The 24,778-nt window shown below is 33.3% G+C and overlaps 1 protein-coding gene across 3 annotated transcripts in view; it reads left to right on the forward strand.

Moving 5' to 3' along the window:
- The window catches only part of LOC149538618 (uncharacterized), a 262,043-nt gene that overhangs the window by 56,185 nt on the left and 181,080 nt on the right, over window positions 1-24,778 (forward strand). For all 3 annotated transcript variants that reach the window (XM_089799930.1, XM_089799931.1, XM_089799932.1), the window contains one exon: window positions 6,010-6,079. In XM_089799930.1, coding sequence (XP_089656056.1) covers window positions 6,010-6,079 — 70 coding nt within the window. The remainder of the gene's footprint in view (window positions 1-6,009; window positions 6,080-24,778) is intronic.

Consider the following 24,778-nt stretch of genomic DNA (forward strand, 5'->3'; position numbering starts at 1 on the left):
GAGATTGCTTGTCAAATTGTGCCAAGGTATATTATTTGTCATTTCTCCTACTGTATTAACTGTAGCTAACGAGATCTGCATTGCTGGAGATTTCGGTTTGGGGAATTCTGATTTTTAGCGCCATTTGTATGTGCATTTTGGTGTGCAAATTCTCAGCAATTGGGCAACAGTTATCCCTGCAATTGGACGCCTACAAGTCTGATAATTAATTCATAGCCGGGCGGCATCATTACTAGTGTTTGGCATTGCATTATGGGGATTTGAATTGTCCTACAGGTGGTTTGATTGAAGGCTGCGATCACATATCAAGAGTCAGCGTTTACTTCCGCAGACCCTGTATTTGTTGTTGGGTGTGAGAATTTCAGCTGTGGAATTGCCGTTACATGTTTTACTTCTGCAATCTACTGACGCCAAATACATACATAGGCTCTTTAAATTGTTGCTTCTCTTTAAGTGTATGATTGTAATAATTGCATACAATATAATTGCAAATTGAAATTTATGCTGGCATTCATGGTAGTTTGAATTTTATATCATCTATAATTTCTTTACATTCGGAAATTTCAAAAAGCACATCTACTCAAAACCAAAAGAAATTGTAAAACCATTAAAAAACAAAGTATTTATATAGCATAGTCTTGGGTGAGCCAAGAGGGTTTTTACATGGTCACATTGAATAAAATCCTAATTAATTTAGATATCCTTGCCAAATGGTTCTGCGTGTATTATATATAAATAAGAAAAAAATATACTAAAAGGAATAAACAAAAATAAAATAAAAGGACTATATAGAGTATCAATAACACTAAAACAAAAAGACTAGATACATATACATATACATATATTTATATATATGTATGTATGTATATATATAAAAGAAATAAAACAAGATGATTGTTAAATTTTAATAAAATACTAAAACAAAAGGACTATATATACATATATATCTATATATACATATATATCTACATGTATGTATATGTGTGTGTATATATGTAAAATATATATAACTATATAACTATATAACTATATTCTTTATTTTTTCTGTTTCTGCCTTTAGAGTTATACATACCAAAGTAACGAGAATTGGAATCAGCAAGGCCGAAACGAATTGCGAATCGGCTATGAATCGGGATCTAATTGGCTATGAATCGGCAAATTAAAAAAACCCTTGAAATTTAGAGATTTTAACAATTTAAAACTTATTTCATGCACCCTTTATTGAATATAACTTGAACACACTATAACATCATCAAATAGAATCTAACATACATAAACAAGGGACATAAATGATAAATCCATCACATATGTAAAATATAAATTTTAGCTTAAGTAAATAGAAATCATAGGATCATAATGAGTCATGGCATAGATATATAGAATTATAAATGTTCTCAAATCATAAATGTATGTAAGATGAAGATCCATGAAACTTATGTCTATCTATAAATAAAATGAAAAGACAAGTCTGTCTGGTCTAGCTCTAGCTCAAGTCTATCTCTCACTTTTCCTCTCTTTTTGTCATACTCAACAAATAGATGGCCTTTTAGAGTTATAAAAAAGAGAAATGTGAAAAAAAATCATTAAAAATGTTGTATGTTTTATGTTTTTAAGTTGCCCAATTGGGCTGCCCATTTATCTAGCCAATTCATGGCGATTCATGGTGATTCATGCCAAGAAATTGTCGGTTCAATTCACCAATTCACAAAAAATTGCCTAGCTTGAATTGGACCGCCGAATTGCATGAATCGCCACGATTCTCATTACTATGATACATACATATTGATATATATACATATATTATGAAGAAATAAGAGAATAAATGGAAAACAAAGACTAAATTAAATATAAATAAAATACTAAAATAAGAAGCCTATATATTATACTTTATATAGATCTTTTGTTTTATTTTTATTTATCCCTTTCATTCACTCATTTCTATCTATAGTCATTTTGTTTTAGTGTTTTTTTTTGTTTTTTCGGATCGGTAAACGGCCGAAGCCTAGATTAATTAGTATTTATTGTAATTAATTATTTATGTGTTATGCGAATTTGAACCCAAGACCTCCCACATGAGAGGCTCACAAGTTACCATTGTGTTGTAGGCTCTTGCCTTGTTTTAGTGTTTTATTTGTACTTAATATATTCTTTGTTTTTTTTTAATCTTCTTTAATCTTTCTTGTTTGTGTGTATGTATATACTTATTTTTTATTTTTATTTAATCTCTTTTCCTTTGTACTTCCCATCTCTCATCTTTCTAAGCATCTGCTTAGTCTACTACTTGTCATTTTTTGCATCCTTGAACTCTCCCATCCTGATGATGGATCATGGAGCATGATCTGAAATGTTGATGTTGAAAAACATTGATACCCAATCATTCCCAGCACCATACTAGCACAATCTTCATCTCTGCTCTTTTTCTGCTATCGAGACAGATCTTCTGAGGGTATCAAGTCTAGAGAGTCTGCATCACAGTAGTAATATGTGATTCCTATATGCCTAACATTCAAAGCTCACAAATTGCCTCAATGAGATGCTTGTTTTCCTCTTCTGGTACTTATCTTCTGAATATATCTTCAAACTGCCTGAGGAGGTTTCATCTCTGTATTGCTCCCCTTTAAGTCCAAGTCAAAGAAAGAATGGTTGGAAGGAAAACAAACATATGTTTGACATGTTTTCCCAGTTTATTTATCTGCAGGTACCTGTTGAATAAATTCAGCTGTGGCTGCAATCCTGGAATGCCATCTGGTCCGGTGCTAATGTATGTCCACCTTCCTTGTAGCTTTGCTCAGGTAAACATATCTTCATATTAGTTTTGATTTTCACCAATATATATATATATTTCTCAGGTAGGAATACTCCATTCCTAGGCTGTCTCTACAATGAATCCCAGGATTGGTATCATGTGAAATATGCAGATCCAACCCAGGGAATATACTATAAATGTGAGGAAACTCAACACACATCCTATTTACATAATAACACACAACTTCAATAGTATAAATAGCACAGAGAATGCAGGAATAGGATATCAATAATACAATTATGTAAAATTGTGTAAAAGAAATGTATTTTCATTGATCCATTCCACGCATCTGTATATAAATATCCCCTGCAATTGTATCAGACAATGTCTATGAATGTGAGAGTCCTAGGTGGACAAGTGCAACATTTGGAGAACATGTACCCACGCATTGGGACAATGCACATAACAAAAATTAAATTAATGTCTCCAAACACATAATTTGTATAATTGCAATACAATTTCTCCTTTACTTGTTTCATTCTAACTTCTATTTCAAGATTATGTCCAACATGACTAATCAGGAATTAGATGTTTGCCTACGAACATCACACATAACATAAACTTATTTAACCATTTTGTTCATCAAACAGATATATTACAAGAAGTTAGACTATTTATAGTACAAACATAAATGGTGCCTAAATTTATCTTGCTTCAAGGCTGTTTGGGATCCCTGCTGGGGCTCTAAAAGACACTGGAGGCTTTGAGGAGCATGCACGACCCCTGGAGAATCTGACTGTGATGTTGATGTAGTTTCACGTTGCAGTTGCTGAGGTAGATGAACTTCTTCAAGATGATCTGGACCTGGGTGACTAACCAATGTGGTCGCCTGCTCAAGCTGTCTCTAAGCCCACCAACTCACCCAGTTTCCATGTTGAAGAATCCCATTCATAATATACTATATACAGTCATAAACAGACTAACAGGAGTTTTAGTACATTTGGGATGGCTACAAATGACTCCTTTGTGATTGTCCTGTCTAGTTGGAGTATAACTAAGAAATGCTTCCTTTGCCTTGAAAACAAACTAAATGAGCAACAAGCGAGCATATCCCAGCTGAACCTATGTGATAACTTTTAAAGGTCTGATTTGGGATTGGTACAACTTGATATTAGTGACAACAAATTAGAGAAAGCCAAAGAGATGAAGATCATGAACATAAGCTTTGAACAACTTAAGAATCTGTTGGATGCTGAAAATCTGGCATATGTCAACAGTAGAGCATCTTTGACTACGGAGCTGAAAAAAAGAAGTGCTATTTATGAAATTATGAAGTGCATGATAGATGCTGAGAAAGTAGAAGTCGAAGAGTCTAGACAGGGCCATGAGTGGAGTTGTTTCTCTACAGTTAGCTGTTTTGACAAGCTTGGTACAAGAGCTTGAGCTTGGGCAGCCATTGCAATGGTCATTAATGATCACTTTTGTGTGGCTTGCTTCCACATTTCCCATAGATGCTACACACTAACAATAAGTATTTGAGTTTTAGCAACTGTTTTTTAGTCTACTCACGAGACTTAATGTAGGTATTGGATCTAGTATTGTGGATAATATTTTCTGTTGTTATGCATTGTCTTCAGTTACATGAATTAATACAGTTTTTATCTGACTTTGTATTTTTGAGCAAGAATATATGTTTGCATAGGTATTTAATTTGTGGGAGTAGTTAGTCATCGTTGTCTCTACTTGTGTTCTCTATGAGCAATGGTCACATGGTTTCTGACCAACACATTCATGGCCAACTATTATAAATTTATATGTTTTTAATGAAATTCCCATGATCATTCTCATTGGTGTTATTGTTCTCAGTAGTTCTGGGAGATATATATAGTTGCAAGTTTTGATAAACAATGAAGGTGCCAAGTTGTATTATGACAATTGTTATATATTGGCCACCCTTGTGTATATTTGTTTGCATAGTAACACGGGGACACATCCCCGCCCTTTTTCCCCAATGCAACTGAGATGGGGGGATGGCGTTTCTGTGACCCCAATGGCGCAATATGGGGGGGGGATGGGTCCCCTGACCCCTCCAGGGGACGGCTTAGTGTGCCTTGTCCAACCAAAAAAAACTTAATATGTTTTAATATTCTATTGTGCGTATTGAATATCTTATCATGTTGCTCAATGTAGTCATCTCAATGATGAGATGCTCATTATTTTGATATCTATGACTTTTTTATTTAATATTTATATAATAGAAGTTAGAACTGTTTCATTTGCTCATTTGAGTATTTAAAATTCTGATATTTATTGTTCAAAGTTCTTTCATGTTCAATGTTCAATACAATGTTCAAGAGTCGAGTATTTAAATTTTATTATTTTAGTAAATTAGTATTTTCCATCTTTACATCTTATATTGTTATACATCTTTTCATACTTAGCATTTTAAGTATTATATGTATAGTATATACTATATACCCCCTCGTCCCCCCCTCCCGTCCCCTGCTGCTGTCCCCCCACCGACCCCTAGCCATCCCCAAATTGAGGCCCCTTTGTCCCCTTGTCCCCCGTCCCCACGTCCCCCAGGCCCGTGTAACTATGTTTGTCTGGTTTGGTTGAGCAAACCTATGTATATATCCTATTCTAAATGTGGCTACCATGCTTTTTGTGGGAATTTATTTGCCATCAATTGGCTTTGTTTTGAAAGTGTCCTAGAAAATTTTGTGTAGCACCTGGGTTTCCTCCTTCCATTCTAACATTTAAACTTTGATTTTGATATATTGTAGATTGAATTCTCCACCCAATTTTGACACTCTGAATTACATTGTGTCACTCTTTAATACTTAGCTAAGTTTCTCATTAATGGTATTTAATGATTCAAACCAGGCATTCAATGTTACAGGAAAGTTTGAAATAAGTAGAAACCTATAAAAATGAATCTAGCTACAATATTAGGTGTCCTTGCATTGATGCTTGAGACTTCTTGCATGTGCAATGTGTTAAATTCCTTGGTACTTTGAATGCCAGCTTGCAAACTATATCTTAATTGACATTATGGGTTACAAAACCATGCTTCTTAACCTTACAGGAATGTTTAACATCATTCTTCATGCACATCCTTAGATTCAAGCTTTAGAACAATGCATTTTTATAGAATGATTATGGAAATCAAATTCGTGTAGATGGTTTGTTCTGGTCTGTTATCAAGGTGACTCATTGAATTGATTCTGGTATCTGATGATACTGCTTGTTTTGGTTATCAGGTGAGAAATATAAGCATGCGAGGAGGCGAGTTGTGGTGCGCTTTGGAGTATTTTGATTTTCCTGGTGAAAGTATGTGTCAGAATTTTTTTGGTTTTTAGTATCTATAGACTGTACTAGTTTACTTTATGTTGTGCTATTGGAGTTTGTGCTTGCTGCTTTATATAGGGATGGCAATTGACAAATGATCATGGACCTTTGGATGACATTGCAATAATAATGCTTTAATTCCTTATAAAAATTTGTAATCTCTTTTGAATCATCAAACTATTCCCCTCTTGATTTGTTGAAACTTGAGGCTTCCCTTTTCTGTAGTTGTATATTCGATAAGTATATTAGAAAGAATCGGTTTACGTTTTTGTTTTACAATATGCTCATTGATTTTCGTCACCTGCTCTTTAATAGTACTTCCTTTCCACAATGTCAGTTGTTCAACATTAATCATGTAATATTTCATGTGGACAAACATTCTAGACAGGGTTGTGGTTCAAACCCTCATCTGATAATCCAGTCCTTTTAACAGTGATATTGTAAAGAACTTGACTTGCAACCTTTTATTGTGTATTGCATTGGGATTCTTCTTTCTTTTGAGAAGCTTCATTCCCAGCAAGTGAAAACACTTTTCAAGTGACGATTATTCTTAATAGTTTTATAATGCTTTGTAACAAACAATAAAAAATGCGAACCACAATTTCTTGTGCTTTGAGAGGAATAAGTAACTTAAAAAATCCATAGCAAGAACAATAATAATTCTATGATATATTCTAATAGATTTCCATTCTAAATTTAGTACAAGGATTACATCCATAGATTGGCAATAATATCTAGGAGTACAAAAATCTCGTAGTACAGTTGAATCCAGTAATCCATCCCTTAAATAGTAAATAAAGATCTACATAGAAAACCTGCCTAAATGTTCCACGTATGAAATAGTGGTAGTTTAAGTGGGTCAAGTATTCAAGACTAATGTAGAATCCAACCAAGCAATGTTCAACTCCATCCAAGATCCATTATGTATGGGGAAGGTGATATAAATCCGCAAAGCAAAGAACCCTATCCTTCCAACCATTACCTCAATTGAAATGGTTTAAAGAAAAATACATAGACCCTAAAGCAATAGGTAACAAGCTTACATAGTTTGTCATTCTTAGATTCATTCAGATTTTCATTTCCAACCTATATATCTATTGTCATAAAATAGAAGCTAAGCTAACAAATGTTCACAACATTTTTCAACTTTATTCAGTGCATCATAATAAACATCATGTGGATCTTCACAACACCTTACGACTCATCTGAAGTTAACAACACATGCTTACTTAGAGTACACAATAATAAAAAAAAGATAAGTGACCCTACAAAACATGTGACTACAATATTTTCAAATAAACACTACCTCATAAAATCCACCATATTTTTTTAAACACTTTTGCAATTTAAAAAATATACATGCAATATCTTCAATACTTTTTGATAACCAACATCCCAGAGAGAGAAAGGTGAGAACAAATGGGCTTCCAACCATGCGACTATTCTAATTGAATGCATTTAGAAAATGATATGGCAGCAAGCTGACCAGAATATACAGGTGGCTAAACCTGTCAATGAAATATCCCAGCTGGATATATGGCTGAAAATGGATTATTTGTTTCAAATTGTATCTTTGACCAGTGTGATGTCTGTTTTGGATTCCTTTGTATATTCTGGTTTTGTTTCTGTATTTTTTAAGGTTTTATAACTTTTTGGATTTTGGCAATGATTAGGCATGCCAAATACTGAAACTAATTGACTTGAATCGTTGAAAATATTATTGCCACCAACACAACTTTTCTACACTTACAATGAGGAAGAGTAATCTTTTATTTCTTTTCAAATCACATAAACAACTAGAGAATCATTCCAAGCATACTGTCGGGTGGATATTTGGCAACCGACATCTTAGTGAAAATCTAGTTGCAAAATAGGTAGACTAGCCACAGTTTGTGAGATAGTCTCTCCTACATTAAAGGGAAGGCTCCCCCTTCTCACCATTCCTTGGATCAACTCAAGGTAAGCAAGAAGTTGAGAGATTTTGTAAGGAGTGTTACCATATTCTTTTCTCATTACCATATTCTTTCCTTTTATCCTTCAGAAAAGAATCCACTTACCCGTGGAGCGAGTAATGGGCAAGATGAAATCTCTAACTACACTTCTATTTGGTAGCTGGAAACTATGATACCAATAAACCAACACCAACTCAAAGGCTGAAAGTATACCGGTTTGGCTCTAAGCCCTATTTGTTTAATTTATAAGAAAAATCACTACCACTGGGGCACAAAGACTTCCAGAAGTAGATGATTTCTATTCTATTCTATAAGAAAAACCTCTACCATTGGGGCGCAAAGACTTTCAGAAGTAGGGAAATTCTAACTATTTTTCGTGAATTTGAGACGGCAATAGAAGCCATAGTCAAAGCTTTCAGTCTATGTATCACCACAATCTCTCCCAGTCAAAGCTCCGGCTCTGAGTGCTTATTAACTCACTATGCTCTATTATTGAACACACAATAATAACATGAATCAAAGACAATATAGACAAATTATAGTCAAAGCTTCTAATTTCTCTATCACAATTGTTTCCTGTCAAAGCTTCGAAACAACTTGCTTCTTTTTATTCACTTTTCTCCCAAATTCATACTACACAATCAAAGCTTTGCATGCACAAGTATGACAGAGCTTTCTTGTATACAACGAAGATGATTTTACAATGAGAGAACACTCCTTTATATAGGCAAAAGAATTGAGGAGGAAAAAGTGGGAGCAATTGAACCAACTTTGACCCGGTCTAACTAACAAGAGAAATTATTGAATTACATGTCAGTACACATGTAAATCTTATTACATGTATTACACAATTTCCTGCAATACATCCTCTCCAACTACAAACATGAAAGAAGAAGAAGAAAGAGGGCTATTGATTCTAAATGAATCAATCTTGTGGATTGTTTGCAAAGGCCTTGTACTTGATGATGATTACGAGATCGGGGATTCTTGTATTCTACGCCATTGCATTCACCATGATGAGTTTCCAGTTGTGATTTGAAAACTCAACATGATCAAGCTTTTCCTCATTCTAAGTTGTGAATTATCTTTTGCCAGACTTGCACATTCTAGTTTTTTTGGTACTTTGAAGACCTCCTCAATGATGTCCGGAGGTAAACTTGTAACAACTTTTGGAAAAGCATTTGCAATCTTTTTTTTGAAACAAAGTGCTTGGTGCATTCTCGCACGAACTCAGGTTCTTGGACAACCAGTGGGAAAATGAAGATAAAATGAATTACTGCTTCTTGCGAATCAAAACATGCCTTCATGATGGGATATCTTTGCTTTCTGAAAAAGTTTTGACATATCTTGAAAAGTGTGCCGCAACATGAAGATGATAACATCTTCTAATGAATTGAATCCTTGAGAACTTTGGGATTTGAGTTACAATGACGAATCCTTGAGGGGTGTGTATTCAAAGTATGGATTAGACACTTATGGAACACATATAATGGCTGTAAATGAACCGGAAAGCATATGTGTTTGGATGGAAAGGGCCATAGTCGGACTTGGCAAGATGGATTGCATGTGGGCAATGATGGGCTTACATGGGTATGACCAAGAATGCAAGTTGGGATGCATATGAATGCGTGCAAATGATAACTTTTGACTTAAAAAGTGTGACCTTTAGTTAAAAATAGGTTCTTTGGATGTTATTACATGCAAAGTGGATTACATGTAAAACGGACATGCATTTAGGTTTGGAAGATGGAAATGCGTGTAAATGGGAACAAAGGATGAGATTGCATGTAAATGTGGATGGAGGGTGAGATTACATGTAATCGTATGTGGAGAATGAGATGCAGTGTGTCTTGACATGAAAAGTTGAATTACATGTAATTGCTCTTGAAGTGTAATTGCATATGAAAGGAATGGATGCAATGTGCCTTGGCATGAAATGGTGAATATGGAATGAAACAATGCACTTGCACGAAGAGGTGTAAGGTGAAGTGAAGTGAAACATACAATTCTTGGGAAAGAACTTGTGATTTCTTCCAAAAGAAGAAAAACAAGAAAACAAGTAAGAAAACAATGAAGACAAGCACAAAACAAATACATGCCTTTGGTTTTAGACTCAAACATGCCAAGAGGCAAGTTTCTTTAAAGTGCAAATTCGAATTTGGAATTTGGGAAAAAACCAAAAGTATGCAAATGAGACTTTTCATCATTTTTAAAGAGAAAATGCACTTTTCATGGCATCTATATCAACAAGTGTGCAACATCAAGCTAAAAAACGCTTGGAAATAGCAAGATAAGCATGAATTGATGAGCAAAATAGAAAATGTCCACTTACTTGAGGATTAATGAGTCAAGAATGAAGGGGAAGAAGTTCCAACTTTGAAAAATTCTCAAAAAAAATTTGGACCTCTTCAACCTTGCAATGATGAATATGAAATGAGCATTCGATGAGATGTTTTGAATAGGAATGCCCAAAACGTGCCCTACAATCCCTTAAAACACCAAGATTTTTTAGAAATGCAAATTCTTGGGACGTTTTTCATTAAAAATTGTTTCAAATCTGCCCCAAAATGAATCGTTTTTTGCAAATGGAGGGAAAAAACGTGTTTTCCAATAGCAAGATTATGCTTGAAAATTCCAAAATGATTCTTCCATGAGCCAAAACGTGATCAACAATACCATAAAAATGGATGTTTATTTTTACAAAAACGTTACTCCAAATCATCACAGAATGAAGCGGTTTTGGCATGAATTCAAATGTCTAGGGCATGATAATGCCAAGAAATGCAAAAATGACCCTCTTGGGAATTTCAAGCCATATTATGATCAAATCTAAGCATTTTTAGTATAAAATGTGTTCTTGGAGGGAATGTGCATGGAGTTTTCCCTTCAATCTTCAAAATTGGGTTTTATGAAGACATATACATGCATTCGAAGGAAAATCGCAACTTTCAAGGGAGATTACATGTTTTAAAAACACTCAATAGAGACTTCTTATTACAATCGCACCTTTTGGGGAAGACTACATATTTTAAAAACATGTAATAGAGTCTCCTTATTCAAATCGTACTTTTTGAGTGCATATGCATGTTTTAAAAACATGTAATAGAGTCCAAGTGCAAAATCCCACCTTTTGGGGTGCATTACATATTTCATAATACGTTCTAAAATGACCTTTAGTGCAAAATCACACTGTTTGGAGGTAACTGCATGTTTTGAAAACACTTAAATATGCATGTCTCACTCTTGGCAAGTCATTGCATATTTTAAAACACATGTATTTACATGTTTTATGTGTTTTCAAATTGCCTTTTTGTTCAAAATTGTGGTTTCTAGAGGTAATTACACATTTTCATGTAAATGTGCTTGTAGACATGCTATGCACAACTTAAGTGATGAATTAAGCACATGTCAATTTAATCTTTGAAGAAATATTACTTAAATGGGTCATAAATAATATTTACACTATATAAATTAATATATAATGTGCAAATATCATTCAAAAGTAATATTTACTAAGAGTTTTTGAATTAAAACTCAAAAATTAAATCAAACTATATAGTTAATATAGTCATTTCAGTGATAAAGTAAAAAAACAACTCAACTTAGAAATATAACGTAAAGTGCTCTATAGTTACTTTTAAGTGAAAAATTAAAATGATAAAGTAACTTAAAAACATAACAAAGTGGATTTATGTTATATTTTTCAAAAAGTGAATGTCAACTTTAAAATATAACATGATATTTTTTTTCGTGCATTTGCACCTGGAGAGTCCACTTTTTGGGCACTACAATGGTCATAACTTTTGATTGCCAACTCCAATTAAGCCCTAAGATAGACTGAATCGAAGGGAAAACCGAAAGCAATAACTTGAGCAAAACCAAAGGACCAAAAGCCAACAAACACATGCTCAAAAATGAGAAAAAAAACATCGAAAGCTTCAAAAATCAAGCATAGACTCAACAAACAGAAAAACTAAAAGGACTTGATGAAAAGCTTTAGTAAAATGATTCATTCTATTAGTTGGAATCGATTGGTTAATCAATACTAACCAATTAAATAATGAACTAAACTCAGAGAAATGTGAAACTAAGTTGAAAATTTTCATACTGTTACCTAGATTTTGTGGTGAGAAAATGTAGGACAACAATATCCAAATAGGTATGACACCAACTTGGAACATGAGCAGCCAGCAATGGAATTGATAGTAGGGTCTGAAATGATACCAATCTACAGTGAAGAATGCCCAATTTTCTACATGCTATGAATTCTAGGCTGAGAGCATTTTGAGGTTTGATCTGCTCTTATTAATCAATACTGGATGAAAACAATCCGATTTGCTGGCCTGTTCTTTTGCAAGGTGTTGATTTTGGGCTTCAATAAATCAGTTTTAATCTCTGAAATGTCAAGTGCCAACCCACCACAAGCATCTGCAACAATGCGGGTTGCTTAATACCACACGCCAAAACTGAATAATAGCCTGCAATATGATTCTTGATCTTGTGACTCCTTTAGATATGTCAATTTTCCCTCAATGGCAATTTGGCACTGGGAAATGACTAAGTTCAATCAACCCCTCTCAATTCCTCCTTCCTTCTTGCTATGTGGTTATATCTAAGGTTGCTAGATGAAGTTTTCTAACGCTGAATGACTCTAATCTGTAGCTACACACAAGAGGAGATTGAGCTCTTCTTCCTTCCAAAAATGATGATCTCATAACCTAAATTCCACCTATAAACTGCAAACAAACTCTAGAATGTTCCTTCTGCAATGATCAACTCACTACTGAGGGTGATTATTAACGCCCTGCTTGAGAACCCAAGATAAACAAACCTAACATGTTACAATGTTTATTGAACTACTTTAAAAAAAAAGTTAAACTAATATCAAAGTAACAATGGAAAAGTAATATACACATACACATCATTACCACTTATACAAATACGTTACATATTACATTCCTCACGGGTTCTTTTACGTTGAGTCATGTTTAAGAAGTTTATATTAATTAGTTTAAATCTTAAGTACAATGTTCATGATCATAAAGGAATAACAAATACATCATCTCATAAGCTAATGCATAAATACAAATGATGCAATGAAATACATACACTGCACATGTTGTAGGGTATGCGAGGATAGGTACAAGTACATCAAAATAAAGATACATGATAACATATATGTATCAATTGGATAGAAGTCTCCAAGAGTGATAATAGTACAACGACATCAACGTACATCCAACATCTGCCAATTTGAGGGGGACCCAAATGGTAAGAAGTCACTACCTCTCGCTGCATGGTCACCTAGTCATGCTTCCACTCTTGCTATGCAGGGAAGACAATGAACGATCCACACACAGATAATCAAATCATAAAGCAATCCTAGGCAAGGAATCCTGATAGCCAAATCTGCCTCAAGGGTAACACAACTACTTGTAAAGAAAAGATAACCAAAATTGAAAGGATGATCAACCAATCCATTACCTCATACCAATTCAACATATCAGATACCAAGTACAAAATGAGTATCAAAATCAAGAGATAAAGCCAATGAAAGATATCCACTTCAAGTCAAAAGTCACATGTCAAAAGTACAATAACCAGCAAATAACTCAGTGTCACCAATGAGAGCAAATCACCCATAATAAGTACAATTCACAATAAATATACCATCAAAAGAAATATCCACAAGTATACCACCAAAGGCAACATATAAAATTTATGGAGTAGACTTTGGCTACATACTAAGGAGTGTCATCACATGGTCAAACAATTTGAGTTACCCTAGACTGGTCTCTCACTAGACCCCATACCCTCAAGCATTTACCCTGGACTGGTTGCTCTGGACCTCGGACCCTCAACGTGACCTATGCAAAATCACAATATCCTCTGATGATGACGAGGAAACTAGTCATACCTTTCACTAGGTATCATCCCATTTCCATCCTGTGCCTATACAAGCAACATCTCTAAATTATCTGCTTAATGTATCTCAAGGTATGGGTTAGGCAAGATTTATTAATTACTATGTTATCACTTGTTACACAACTTAAAATAGGTTACCCTAGTACTGAACACTTTGGGTTCCGGACCCCTATTGCAAGCCACTCCCAAACACATGTACCTAGATCACCTCTCCTAAGCACATAAACCACAGTTGTGTCCCATCCCACAATAACCATAATAATCAAATTTGGTTCCTTAACAAACAACCCGAAAGTAGTTTGGTTCTTAAGACCCAAGTACACATAAATGCCCAAGAAAGTAAATCCCATAAATGTAATTTTTAGTCTAAATCACAAAGCTCATCATGACCTCCAATTAGATAAACATTATAAAAGAAATCACAAAAGCCTCTGGTGCACATCCTAGTTTGGCCAACTAAACAACTCATATAAAAACCATCATGAAATAATCATTACAAAAAAATCCTAAAAAAAATCATATGTAAAACAAATCAAGTGTTTATTAAAGCCCAATTTAATTATAAAATGTTCATATAAAAAAATCACATTCACAACGTAACACTAAATAATAATAATTTTTTTTCCAACTACAAAAATCATCCCTATCAAATCTTGAATCATTAAAATATTTAAATGTTATGATTAACTTCAAAACAATATTCTTTTATTTACTAAAAAAGAAATTTACATATATATTTAGTTTTTATTTAAAGTAATAATAATTAAAAAACTAAAAAGGCTAATTATATAGTGTACTGCATAGTGAATCATATTGAATTACATCTGATTAGAAGCAAATTCCAAACCTTCGCACTAACAAATTCTGCAAAATTAGGTAGTTATGTTTTCATTATATTCTTGAAATATAGATACTTCAACTAAGAGGCAAGGCATCATACGACTATGCACACAGGAGAAAGCGTCAGGACGATAGTTGATCTGGCTCTCCATTTCTCTTGGTGAAGACAACCACATTATTCGATCTTGCAAAGACATTGAATTATCGGTGGATTGTATCTTCATGTCGATTTGACATTGCATTGGGACGATTTGATCCGTAAGGAAAAAGCATACTGTAATCTATACTCATCGACATGTGCAAGCAATATTTAGAAGGCAATAATCCTAATATTTGTGAAGGCGGTGATTTCATTTGGCAGCGATCTACCGCCCTTTATCAGAAATGTAGCATTAGGAGGCGTCAAACTGCTCTGCAAAATTCATAATAAAAAATCAAGTGCACATAATTCATTAATGAAAACCCTAAGTGTGGTTTTATGAAACACATTTCTAGATTGTGGTAGAAGAACAATCAAACACTCATTGTCACTCGTAAAATTGTATCAGAGACCTATCAATCTAGAGATACCGAACAAAATGATTCGATCAAACTAAATAGGATCTTTCCTCCTTGCCCAAATGTCAAGCAAATTTTTTTTTTTTTTTTTTTGTGTTAAATATACAAATCCCATTTTGTTGCGGTTCGACGATAGTCTCCTCTTCAGTTTAAGGAAAGTTCAGGCCAGTTCTCATCGGTATGCATGGAAATGGAGCGCGGAAAGAATTAGTACATCGTCGAACATGTTCCATCGAACTTCCATGCGAAGGATTCCGACAAAATACTTTGCCAAAACAAAATATGCGACAGTCGAAACCCTACCCCTGCATAACAGATTCAAAATTCTGCAAGAGGAAGCTCCAGATTTAGGGAATGACAAAGAGATGAGCTGGAAACATGGGGAAAATAACTCTCAAAATTGGATCAAAGATCTTGAGGCAGATTCATTAGAGAAGCAAAAATTACATTTCACAAAAACAAAATACTGGCGATCAACTCAAAAATCGATGGGGCAAAGGAGGGCACAAATATCCTAGAAGAAGGATGTGGTAAGATCTCAAGAAAGCCCTAATTTCAAATATCAAGATAATAGATACAATAATGAGGGATGGACGACAGTAAAAAAGAAAAGAATCTGGAACAAAATACCCAACAGAAAGCCAATGGAATTTCCATTACAAAGACCAAACCAACTACGATTTCAAATGAGGATCTACTCGAAAAAAACTTGAAAGGTAACTATGGGAAGACAAATTATAGGCAACAATCTATAAACATAGAAAAAATTCAAGCCTTTTAAAGAAAAAATGAAAAGAGCAATGTTTACCTACCACCACATAGACAAATTGGGAAAAGATTAGATGTCGTTCAAGAATAGTCACCAAGCAAATCCAAGGAAAATCGGGTTAAAATTGCACGTAATGTAAAGCAAGATGAAAGCCCTAAAATCCAAACTATTACAGAAGGATCAAAAGAAAAAACAAAGATTAACTTGGCAAATAATAGAGATGGTGAAAAAATGTTAATAATAAGTGATATGTGTAGCGAAAACAAATAGTTTGAATGCCAAGAAACTAGGTTACTAGAAGATTGAAATGGTTGAATCAGTAGGTGCATTTGGAGGTATAGGAACTTTATGGGATCCAATGAAGGTAGTAGTTAATCTCCAAATAACAAAAAACAATTGGATGGGTGGAAAAATTAAATCTTAAAAGCGATATTCAATTTACCATCGTTAATGTTTATGGACCAACTTCTAGAGTAGATAAAAAGGTAGTATGGACATAAATAAGCAACTTTTTGGATACGCAACTAACAAAAACTTTATCCTAGGGGGAGATTTTCATGCACTTATTAATCTGGAAGAAAAACAAGGTGGATCACACAAATAGTAATGCAAGTTATGATCGATTTTAGAGAATGGTTTGAAAGAAACTCTCTCATTGATATCCCAACTACAAATCGGTTTTTTACATGGAATAAAAGGAGGAACGACTTCACTCTTATAGCAGAAAGATTAGATCGATTTATATATAAAGGTGACCTTAGGAATTTCAATTTCTCACTTTCTAGATGTATTCTTCCTTATGCTGGATCAGGTCACTTTCCAGTCAAACTAGAAATAAGCGAGCAACAAAAACCAACTAGAAATCCCTTTAAATGCGAAAAGATGTGGTTTCTAGATGATAATTACAACAACATATCAAAAGATGGTGGTTAGAAGAGGAATTTGATGGATCTAAAATGTTTCATTTTGTGTCAAAATTAAAAGGCTTCAAAGGAAAAATTATCAAATAGAATAAAGAACACTTCAACAATATTTTTAAAGAAAAAATAGATAATGAAGAAGGTATAAAGAAACTAAATGAAGAAGTCATAAAAAATGGTATGGACAATGACAAATACATAAAAGAAAAAGAGTTATTGGTAAAACAAGAAACCATTTTGGCTAAAGAAGAAATATAGTGGAAGCAAAAATCAAGAGAAATATGGTTAACAGAAGGAGCTAGAAACACATTTTTTTCCACAATAGTATAATTACTAGATGAAATATTAATAAAATTACCAAAACAAAAGATAGCATGGGTCAATAAATAGAAAACCCTAATCAAATCGCATAAACTTTTGTCAAATACTATTCGGATATCCTAAACAATTATGAATACCCTAATTATGAAGCACAAAATAAAATGTTAAAAAATATTCCTAAACTAATATTTGCTAAAGACAACAAAAATTTAAATAAGAAAGTTACATTAGAAGAAATAAAAGAGGCACTATTTTCTCTTAACCTAGACAAATCGCTAGGACCATATGGCTTTCAGGCCTTCTTATTTCAGAAATGTTAGGATATCTTCAATAATGATCTATGGAGGCTATAGAAGCAACCAAGAATTCAGTTTCATTACTATCATAGATTAATAATACATTCGTTCCCCTTATTCCTAAGAAACCTGATCATGAAACACCAGGGGACTTCAGACCAATAGCACCTGTGCAACACGATATATAAAATTTTGTCAAAAGCTTTGGCAAAAAGGCTTAAAAAAGTCCTAAACAAACTAATCTGAGAATAACAAACTAGCTTCATGCCTAATAGATCTATTTATAATGGGATAATTTTTATTCAAGAACTAATTCATTCAATTGAAGTTAACAAGGAACGCTGTATGTTAATGAAATTAGATATTTAAAAATATTATGACAAATTGGATTGGAGTTTTTCATGCAAAAATGATGGAAGCATTTGGCTTCTCGAAGCAATGGATTAACATAATCTTCGATTGTATATCAGCTCCAAAGATATCCCTTCTAATCAATGGCACACCTAAAGATTTTTTTAACATAACAAGATGTATAAGGCAAGGTGATCCAATATCACCTTTTCTTTTCATCATCATGGTAGAAGCCTTTGGTAGAACTATAAAGATGGTGCAGGTACAAGGAAAAATTAAAGGAGTCAAACTAATAGAGGACATGGCTAGGATAACACACCAACAATTCATAGATGATGCAATTTTACTAGGTGAAAGTACAGTGAAGGAAGCCAACCATTATAAGGAAATCATTAAAACATATATGAAAGCATCAGGTCAAGAAGTAAATCTAGATAAATCAGGAATCATTTTTCCTTGATACCAATCCGGATCTAGAGAGGAATATATGTGACATAGTGGGTTTCAATAAAGGAACATTTCCATGCAAGTACCTTGGGATTCAACTGGAAAAAGGGGATCCAGGAAGATTAAGATGTGGAACCAAATATTAGAAAAGTTAGAGAAAAAAAATGGAAAGCTGGAAAGGGAAATGGTTAACAAAGGCTGGTAGATCAGCATTGATCAAAGTTGTTTTATCAGCCATACCTACTTATCAAATGTCATGTCTGCCATTTCGAAAAGGCGTTAAAAGACAACTTGATACTAAATTAAGGATTTTTTTTTGGCAAGGTAAAGATGATAAAAGAAACAAGCTAAAGATAAAGTGGGATAGAATTTGCAGACCTATTGAATATGGTGGATTAGGCATTACAAACCTAAGCTGGCAAAACAAAGCTCTAGGAGCTAAATTAGTATGGAGAATGTATCACAAACATGAAAGCAAATGGGCAAAAATCCTTTATCATAAATACCTAAATAATCATGTACCTATATACTTATTTTGAAAAAAAAACCCACCTAAAGGATCAAAAGTATGGAATTCCATGATGCAATGTCGGGATCTAATAACTGACAATCTCACTTGGGATATAGACAAGGGGCAGGAAGCACTCTTTTTGGAAAACTCCTGGGAAGGTTTACAACCTCTAGATAGATCTAATTTACCCATCAACATAAAAAATTCTCTAATTAGTCAATGTGGCCCAGATGTTAAAGATCATAAAAAAGAAATTAGAGAAGATGAAAATGGAAGATGGCATTGGAAATTCGTGTCAGAATCAAATTTTTTAGAGGAAAAAGTAATCTTTGAACAATTCTTGAATAACAGACAAGTAAATCATAAAAAAAGGATTGATCGACTAATTTGGGTAGGAGCAAAGAATGAAAGTATATTGTCAAAAAGGGTTACGAAACATTAGTGAATTCCCAAGGATGGGAAAAGATGGAAATCCCCAACTTATGTTGGGACATAGCATGTCTCCCAAAGGCGGGTATTTTCCTATGGGCTGCTCTACAAAGCATAATCCTAACTGCAGATATATTTATGAAATTAGGGTTTGAGGGGCCTTCAATATCTGTGTTGTGCAAAAACAAATCTGAAACTGTGGAACATTTACTGTTTCAATGCCCATTCTCTAAACAATGCTAGAAATGGTTATGTAGTAAGCATAATTGGCAAACAACTCCAACGAACAAGCCATGGAATTTCTAAAAAGTTGGCCTCAAAAAGATTCGTGAAAGGTATATAATGATTTATGGAAAATCTCACCGTCCATTATCTTATGGGAAATATGGAAAGAAAGGAACAAAAGAATTTTCATTGAAGTAAAGATGGATATCCAAACTCTTATCAACAAAGTGGAGGCAAGTATATTTTAGGTAGAAAATAATCACCTAAGAAATAATTATAAGTAAGAGGGCTCTTTCTCCGATTGGGATGCAGATGAGGAAAAATTGGCATAATTTAATCAACCATCCATTAACTTATACTAAGGCCAATAAACAAGATAGGGTTAACTGCAAATGGGAAGCTCCCCCAGTTGGATGGGTGAAATTGAACTTTGATCATGCTTCAAGGGGTAATCTTGGGGCTATTGGATTAGGATGTATTATCCAAAACGATCTTGGATCTTGGATGGTCAAACAAGTTAAGCACCCAGGGAAGATTTCCAACAATATGGCGGAATTAGAAGCCCTTATAGAAGGTTTAAAGCTAAGTTTGGAGGGAGGTATTTCTAAGTTAATAATTGAAGGGGATTCTCAAATTATCCTTGACGCTTTAAGGAAAAAAATCATCCCAAATTGGATTTTAAATTCTAAATTGGAAGAAGCCATTCAATTATTGGATAAATTCCAGGAGACTAGAATAAACCACATATACAGAGAAGGAAATATAGAAGCTGATGCTTTGGCAATTTTAGGAGCTGATGGGGAAGATCTAATGTTAAAAATAACAACCAATTATCTAAGAAGTGATCTAAATTAGAATCTTATATCAAATTAGTAATTCCAAATCAATAGGTTTAATTTAAATAATTACTCATTATAAAATCCAATGCTTAACTTAAAAATGCATAGAAATCTAAACAATGACTAAAAATCTGCTTTAAATAGTATAAAATATAGAGGAACATTTTCTTGTTATATCATCTAGATAATCAATTAGCAACCTAATACAAATAAGCAGTATATTCTTAGTTTACTCACAAGATTTGGAATTTATTTATCGATCAAAAGATATGGATTTTATCTAATAACGATCTTGGTCAAGCTAAGCTGCATTTTGTAGTTATAAAATAAGGGAGGGGAAGGATTCTTATAGAAGTGCAAAGGATTTAGGGAGGGAATAGGAAGCTAGAATTCAAACACAATGAATAAAATGTGAGAAGATAAAGATTCAGATTATAAAGAAGATTTGAGAATATGTGAAAGCAATTGTATATACCACGTAAATTTCAAAATATATATTTTAATAAATAATCAATTATTGTGTAAAGGAAGGTATGCCTTCCTAATGTTTCCAATATGTATGGGAAGAAAATATAAGGGAGGGTATAACCTCTCAAAGACCTTTGACCTGCATCAAAGGCAAATATAGCTACATACATATGGGACACTAAATGTCCCAGGCAACACTGGGGGTTTTCTTCCCCGTTCTTTTTCTCCCAGTGCTTGCATTTTGAATAGGGAATAAACATTTGTAAAAGTTTTTTACTGTATAATATAAATAGGGCATTAAGCCTTTTACCGATCAAAAAAACTAAAAATAAAAGAATATTTTTAATATCAATAAATAATTTCTATGTTATATTTATATTTTAATTATTAGAATAAATAAATTTACAATAAATTAATTTAAAATAAATTATAATTAAAAAAAATCAAATTATCTAATTTATAAACTAAAGAACTTAAAATAAACAAAAATAAACATTAAAAAAAATATTAAATACCAAGCATAAGGTAGGTCCACCTCCCACTCCTCCCATGTAGACATAGAAATAGGTTTCTTTTAATAAAACAAATGTATGTAAAAACAAATGTTTGTTATTATAATTTTTAATCCCACCCAGAAAAAAGTGGTGAAGGTGTGGGCAAGCCCATGTAGGGTGGGTCCACTACCTTCCAAGTCACACATGAGATGAGCAATGAATTTCTTTTTTGGTGGAAGTCATTTCCTTTAAAAAAAAACAAACATTTATTGATGGTCCCCACATAACAAAGTAAAGGTGGGTTTTAGCATGCATAAAGATTTTCTTATTTTAAATGGAACTTATTTCAAGATTTTGTAAGTTCTTTTATGAAAGAGGTAAAACAGTAATAAATAATATCTGGACAATGGAGTACATGGAATATTCTTGGTAATTTAAAGTTTGACATCTAAATTTATTAAATAAGTAACAAGTGGTTTATTATATGCAATCAAGTAAATTTATACTTTTTCTTGTATTGTTAAAATTTAGAAATCTAATGCATTTATAAATAGTGATTTTTGAGAATATATTTTAAATATGTATTTTAATTATTTTCTTTTGCTGATCTTTTCCTTTAGTAGTCTGATAGGAAAATAAATTTCAGCAACTAATTTATTTTCTTTCTTTTTTCCCAAATGAAAATCATATCAAAAGGAGAGGAGAAATATATATACACTTTTATATTGAAGATTTTTTTTTTATGTTTAAAAGAAAAGGTAGAACTTTAAATCGAGACCCTAGCCCAAATAATATGTTTTCTTCTTCAAATCTCCATGATTGAATTTTCTAATGTTGAATAGCATTTTTAAAGAATTCGATCTTGATACTTTTCTAAAACTTTCTATGGTTTCCCAATTTTATCAATCTCAATCTAAGCTGATACAATAAACTACACACCCAAATTGCAAACATTCAAGAAGACATGAAGAATACAAATCTTTTCCAAACAAAATTCTACAACGAGTTTCGAAACCCTACCTTAATCCAATGCTAACAACCTGGACAATCTGGTCAAAACCTTGCTAATCCAAACCCTTCAAAGCTTCTGGTAATTCTTTTTGCTTTAAATTCCAAAATTTTCTCCTCAAAATTTGTGTGTAATAATGAACTGAAAATCTCTAATATAGAGCCCTAACTTCTCCTTAGGTTTAATGTCTCTAAAAAATCCTAAAATGTAATTATTTTATATAATTAATTCTTTCATGCATATTAAACTCCCTTTTAAATTAAAATATTCTCTTTTTTTGCCACTTTGTTATTTCATACAAGCACTTTAAAAGTAATATTTATTTTTTTAATCAACAATCATAATTAAAGTGCATTATTTAAATACAGCTCTAATTTAGTCATTACTAATTAATTATTTATAATAAAACAATATTTAATATTTAAACTCTTTTAATTTAATTTTTTTAAGTTAGAACTTTAAAACAAATTTTTTAAATTAAGCATATATTCAAATAAATTAAATATCATCTTATTTAATATTTCCCCTGTTAAATCAAATAATATTCAATAATAAAGATATCATATGATTAATCTAAAAATCATAAATAAGTAATTTACCAAGCAATTCACAACGTCAAAACCACATAAAATACATAAGCAAAACCGACCAAAGTGAAAATCAAACAACATACACAAAGAAAGACTTAGGGGTTTAACAAGGGTAGATAGTTAGATACAAGTCCTTCCTTACAGGACAAGTATTTAGGCTATGGCTGGGATAAGATCTGATTGTTATCTCCTAATCTTACCATTGAGTTATTGCATTAGGGCACGCTCATCTTGGCAATTTAGGAAAGTCGATGTTCGGTATCTGTAACTTGCATAAAAGACAAGTGTGTACATATGCATATATATCTAAGCTAAACAAGCAATGCGGGGAGTGACACATCGTGTAGATCTTGGGTAGCAGGTGATTACGAATCCCTCCCTCAACCACATCAGACACATTTGATAGAAAACTAAAATAGACACGCACACCATACACATGCAAGTATGGGGGAAGTACCATAATGAATCACGAGTACAAATCATTGCATATTCAAACATAACAACTCATTATCATGAATATAAAATATTCATCATTTAGAGACATCATATGAGATTGTCATGAGAGAAATCACATTTACCAACTAAGAGTAATCAAAGCATCATCGATACGAAACTAATCATACTCATCAAATAACACGTGAAATGTAATCAACTAAGTAATCATCACTGGTATATAATCCAAGTCATGAAATAATATCATACCAAATATCTCTGAAACTAACACATGCATGAAAATATGCTTAAAAGAGTTCGGCACATAGGGAAAAAAGGCAAACTAAGGGTGGGCATTACATCCACGCCCTCTAGAGCTGGGCTTACTCCTGGAAGCCAACTACTATGACTAGGGTAACCAAAAGTCAAAATGTTCGGCCATAAAAAAGGGATCATTTAGGAAACTAATATACACAAGTTGTCCAAGTATACACTTGTAGTCACTATGAGCAATATGATTTTGGTTTAAGAATAAACCGAAAACCACATTGATCCAACATTCATGTTCCTTCTGCATTGATCAACTCACTGCTGAAGGTGACTTCTCAGCAAAGGGCTGCAAGGGGTGATGACTTGAGCCAAGAATGAGCTGCGATTTTCTCTGATTGAGCTGCCAGCTGCAAATAATGAGATTTTCCAAAACACTTGCGTACTGAAATTGACGCCAAAACCTTCTTTTTATGCTTTCTCATTGGCCTTGTTGTCGGTAAATTATAAAGTAGCTGACGGGTAGATTAGCATGTCGCCGATAATTGTTATGTAGCTGACGGGCCCCTTCGGGAAGGTTCTTCAGGATGGTATATGTACAACTTTGGATCATCATTGTAATCATCATTGGAAGCACTACGTAATCTCTTCGGCATATATGCGAATAGTGAGAGGAGTTTTATTGTGTTACATGTTCTTGTCTATTGTTTGTATGCATTAAACTATTTACCCCATACGGTAAACATTTGGCACCATTGCCCAATGGACTTGGAATGAAGGTAGAGGAATGAAGACTAATGCCGAATCAGCTTAACAAGGATAGAAATAAGATAAAGGGAAAAGATGGAATATGTACTGCACAAGAAATTTTAATTTTGGCACAACAGGCCGAGTGCAGACGGATGGTTCAGCAGATTGTCGACGGACACTGAAGCATCGAGGAATTTTTCGAAGACTCGACAGCGGTTGAATTTGGTGGAAGAAACAAGGGAGGAATTTTTGAACCCGTATACGCCAAGGGAAGAGAATCTAGACGGA

The sequence above is a fragment of the Cupressus sempervirens genome, chromosome 9, assembly GCF_028749045.1.
Source record: "Cupressus sempervirens isolate cs-2001-9-10 chromosome 9, ASM2874904v1, whole genome shotgun sequence".
Lineage (NCBI taxonomy): Eukaryota > Viridiplantae > Streptophyta > Pinopsida > Cupressales > Cupressaceae > Cupressus > Cupressus sempervirens.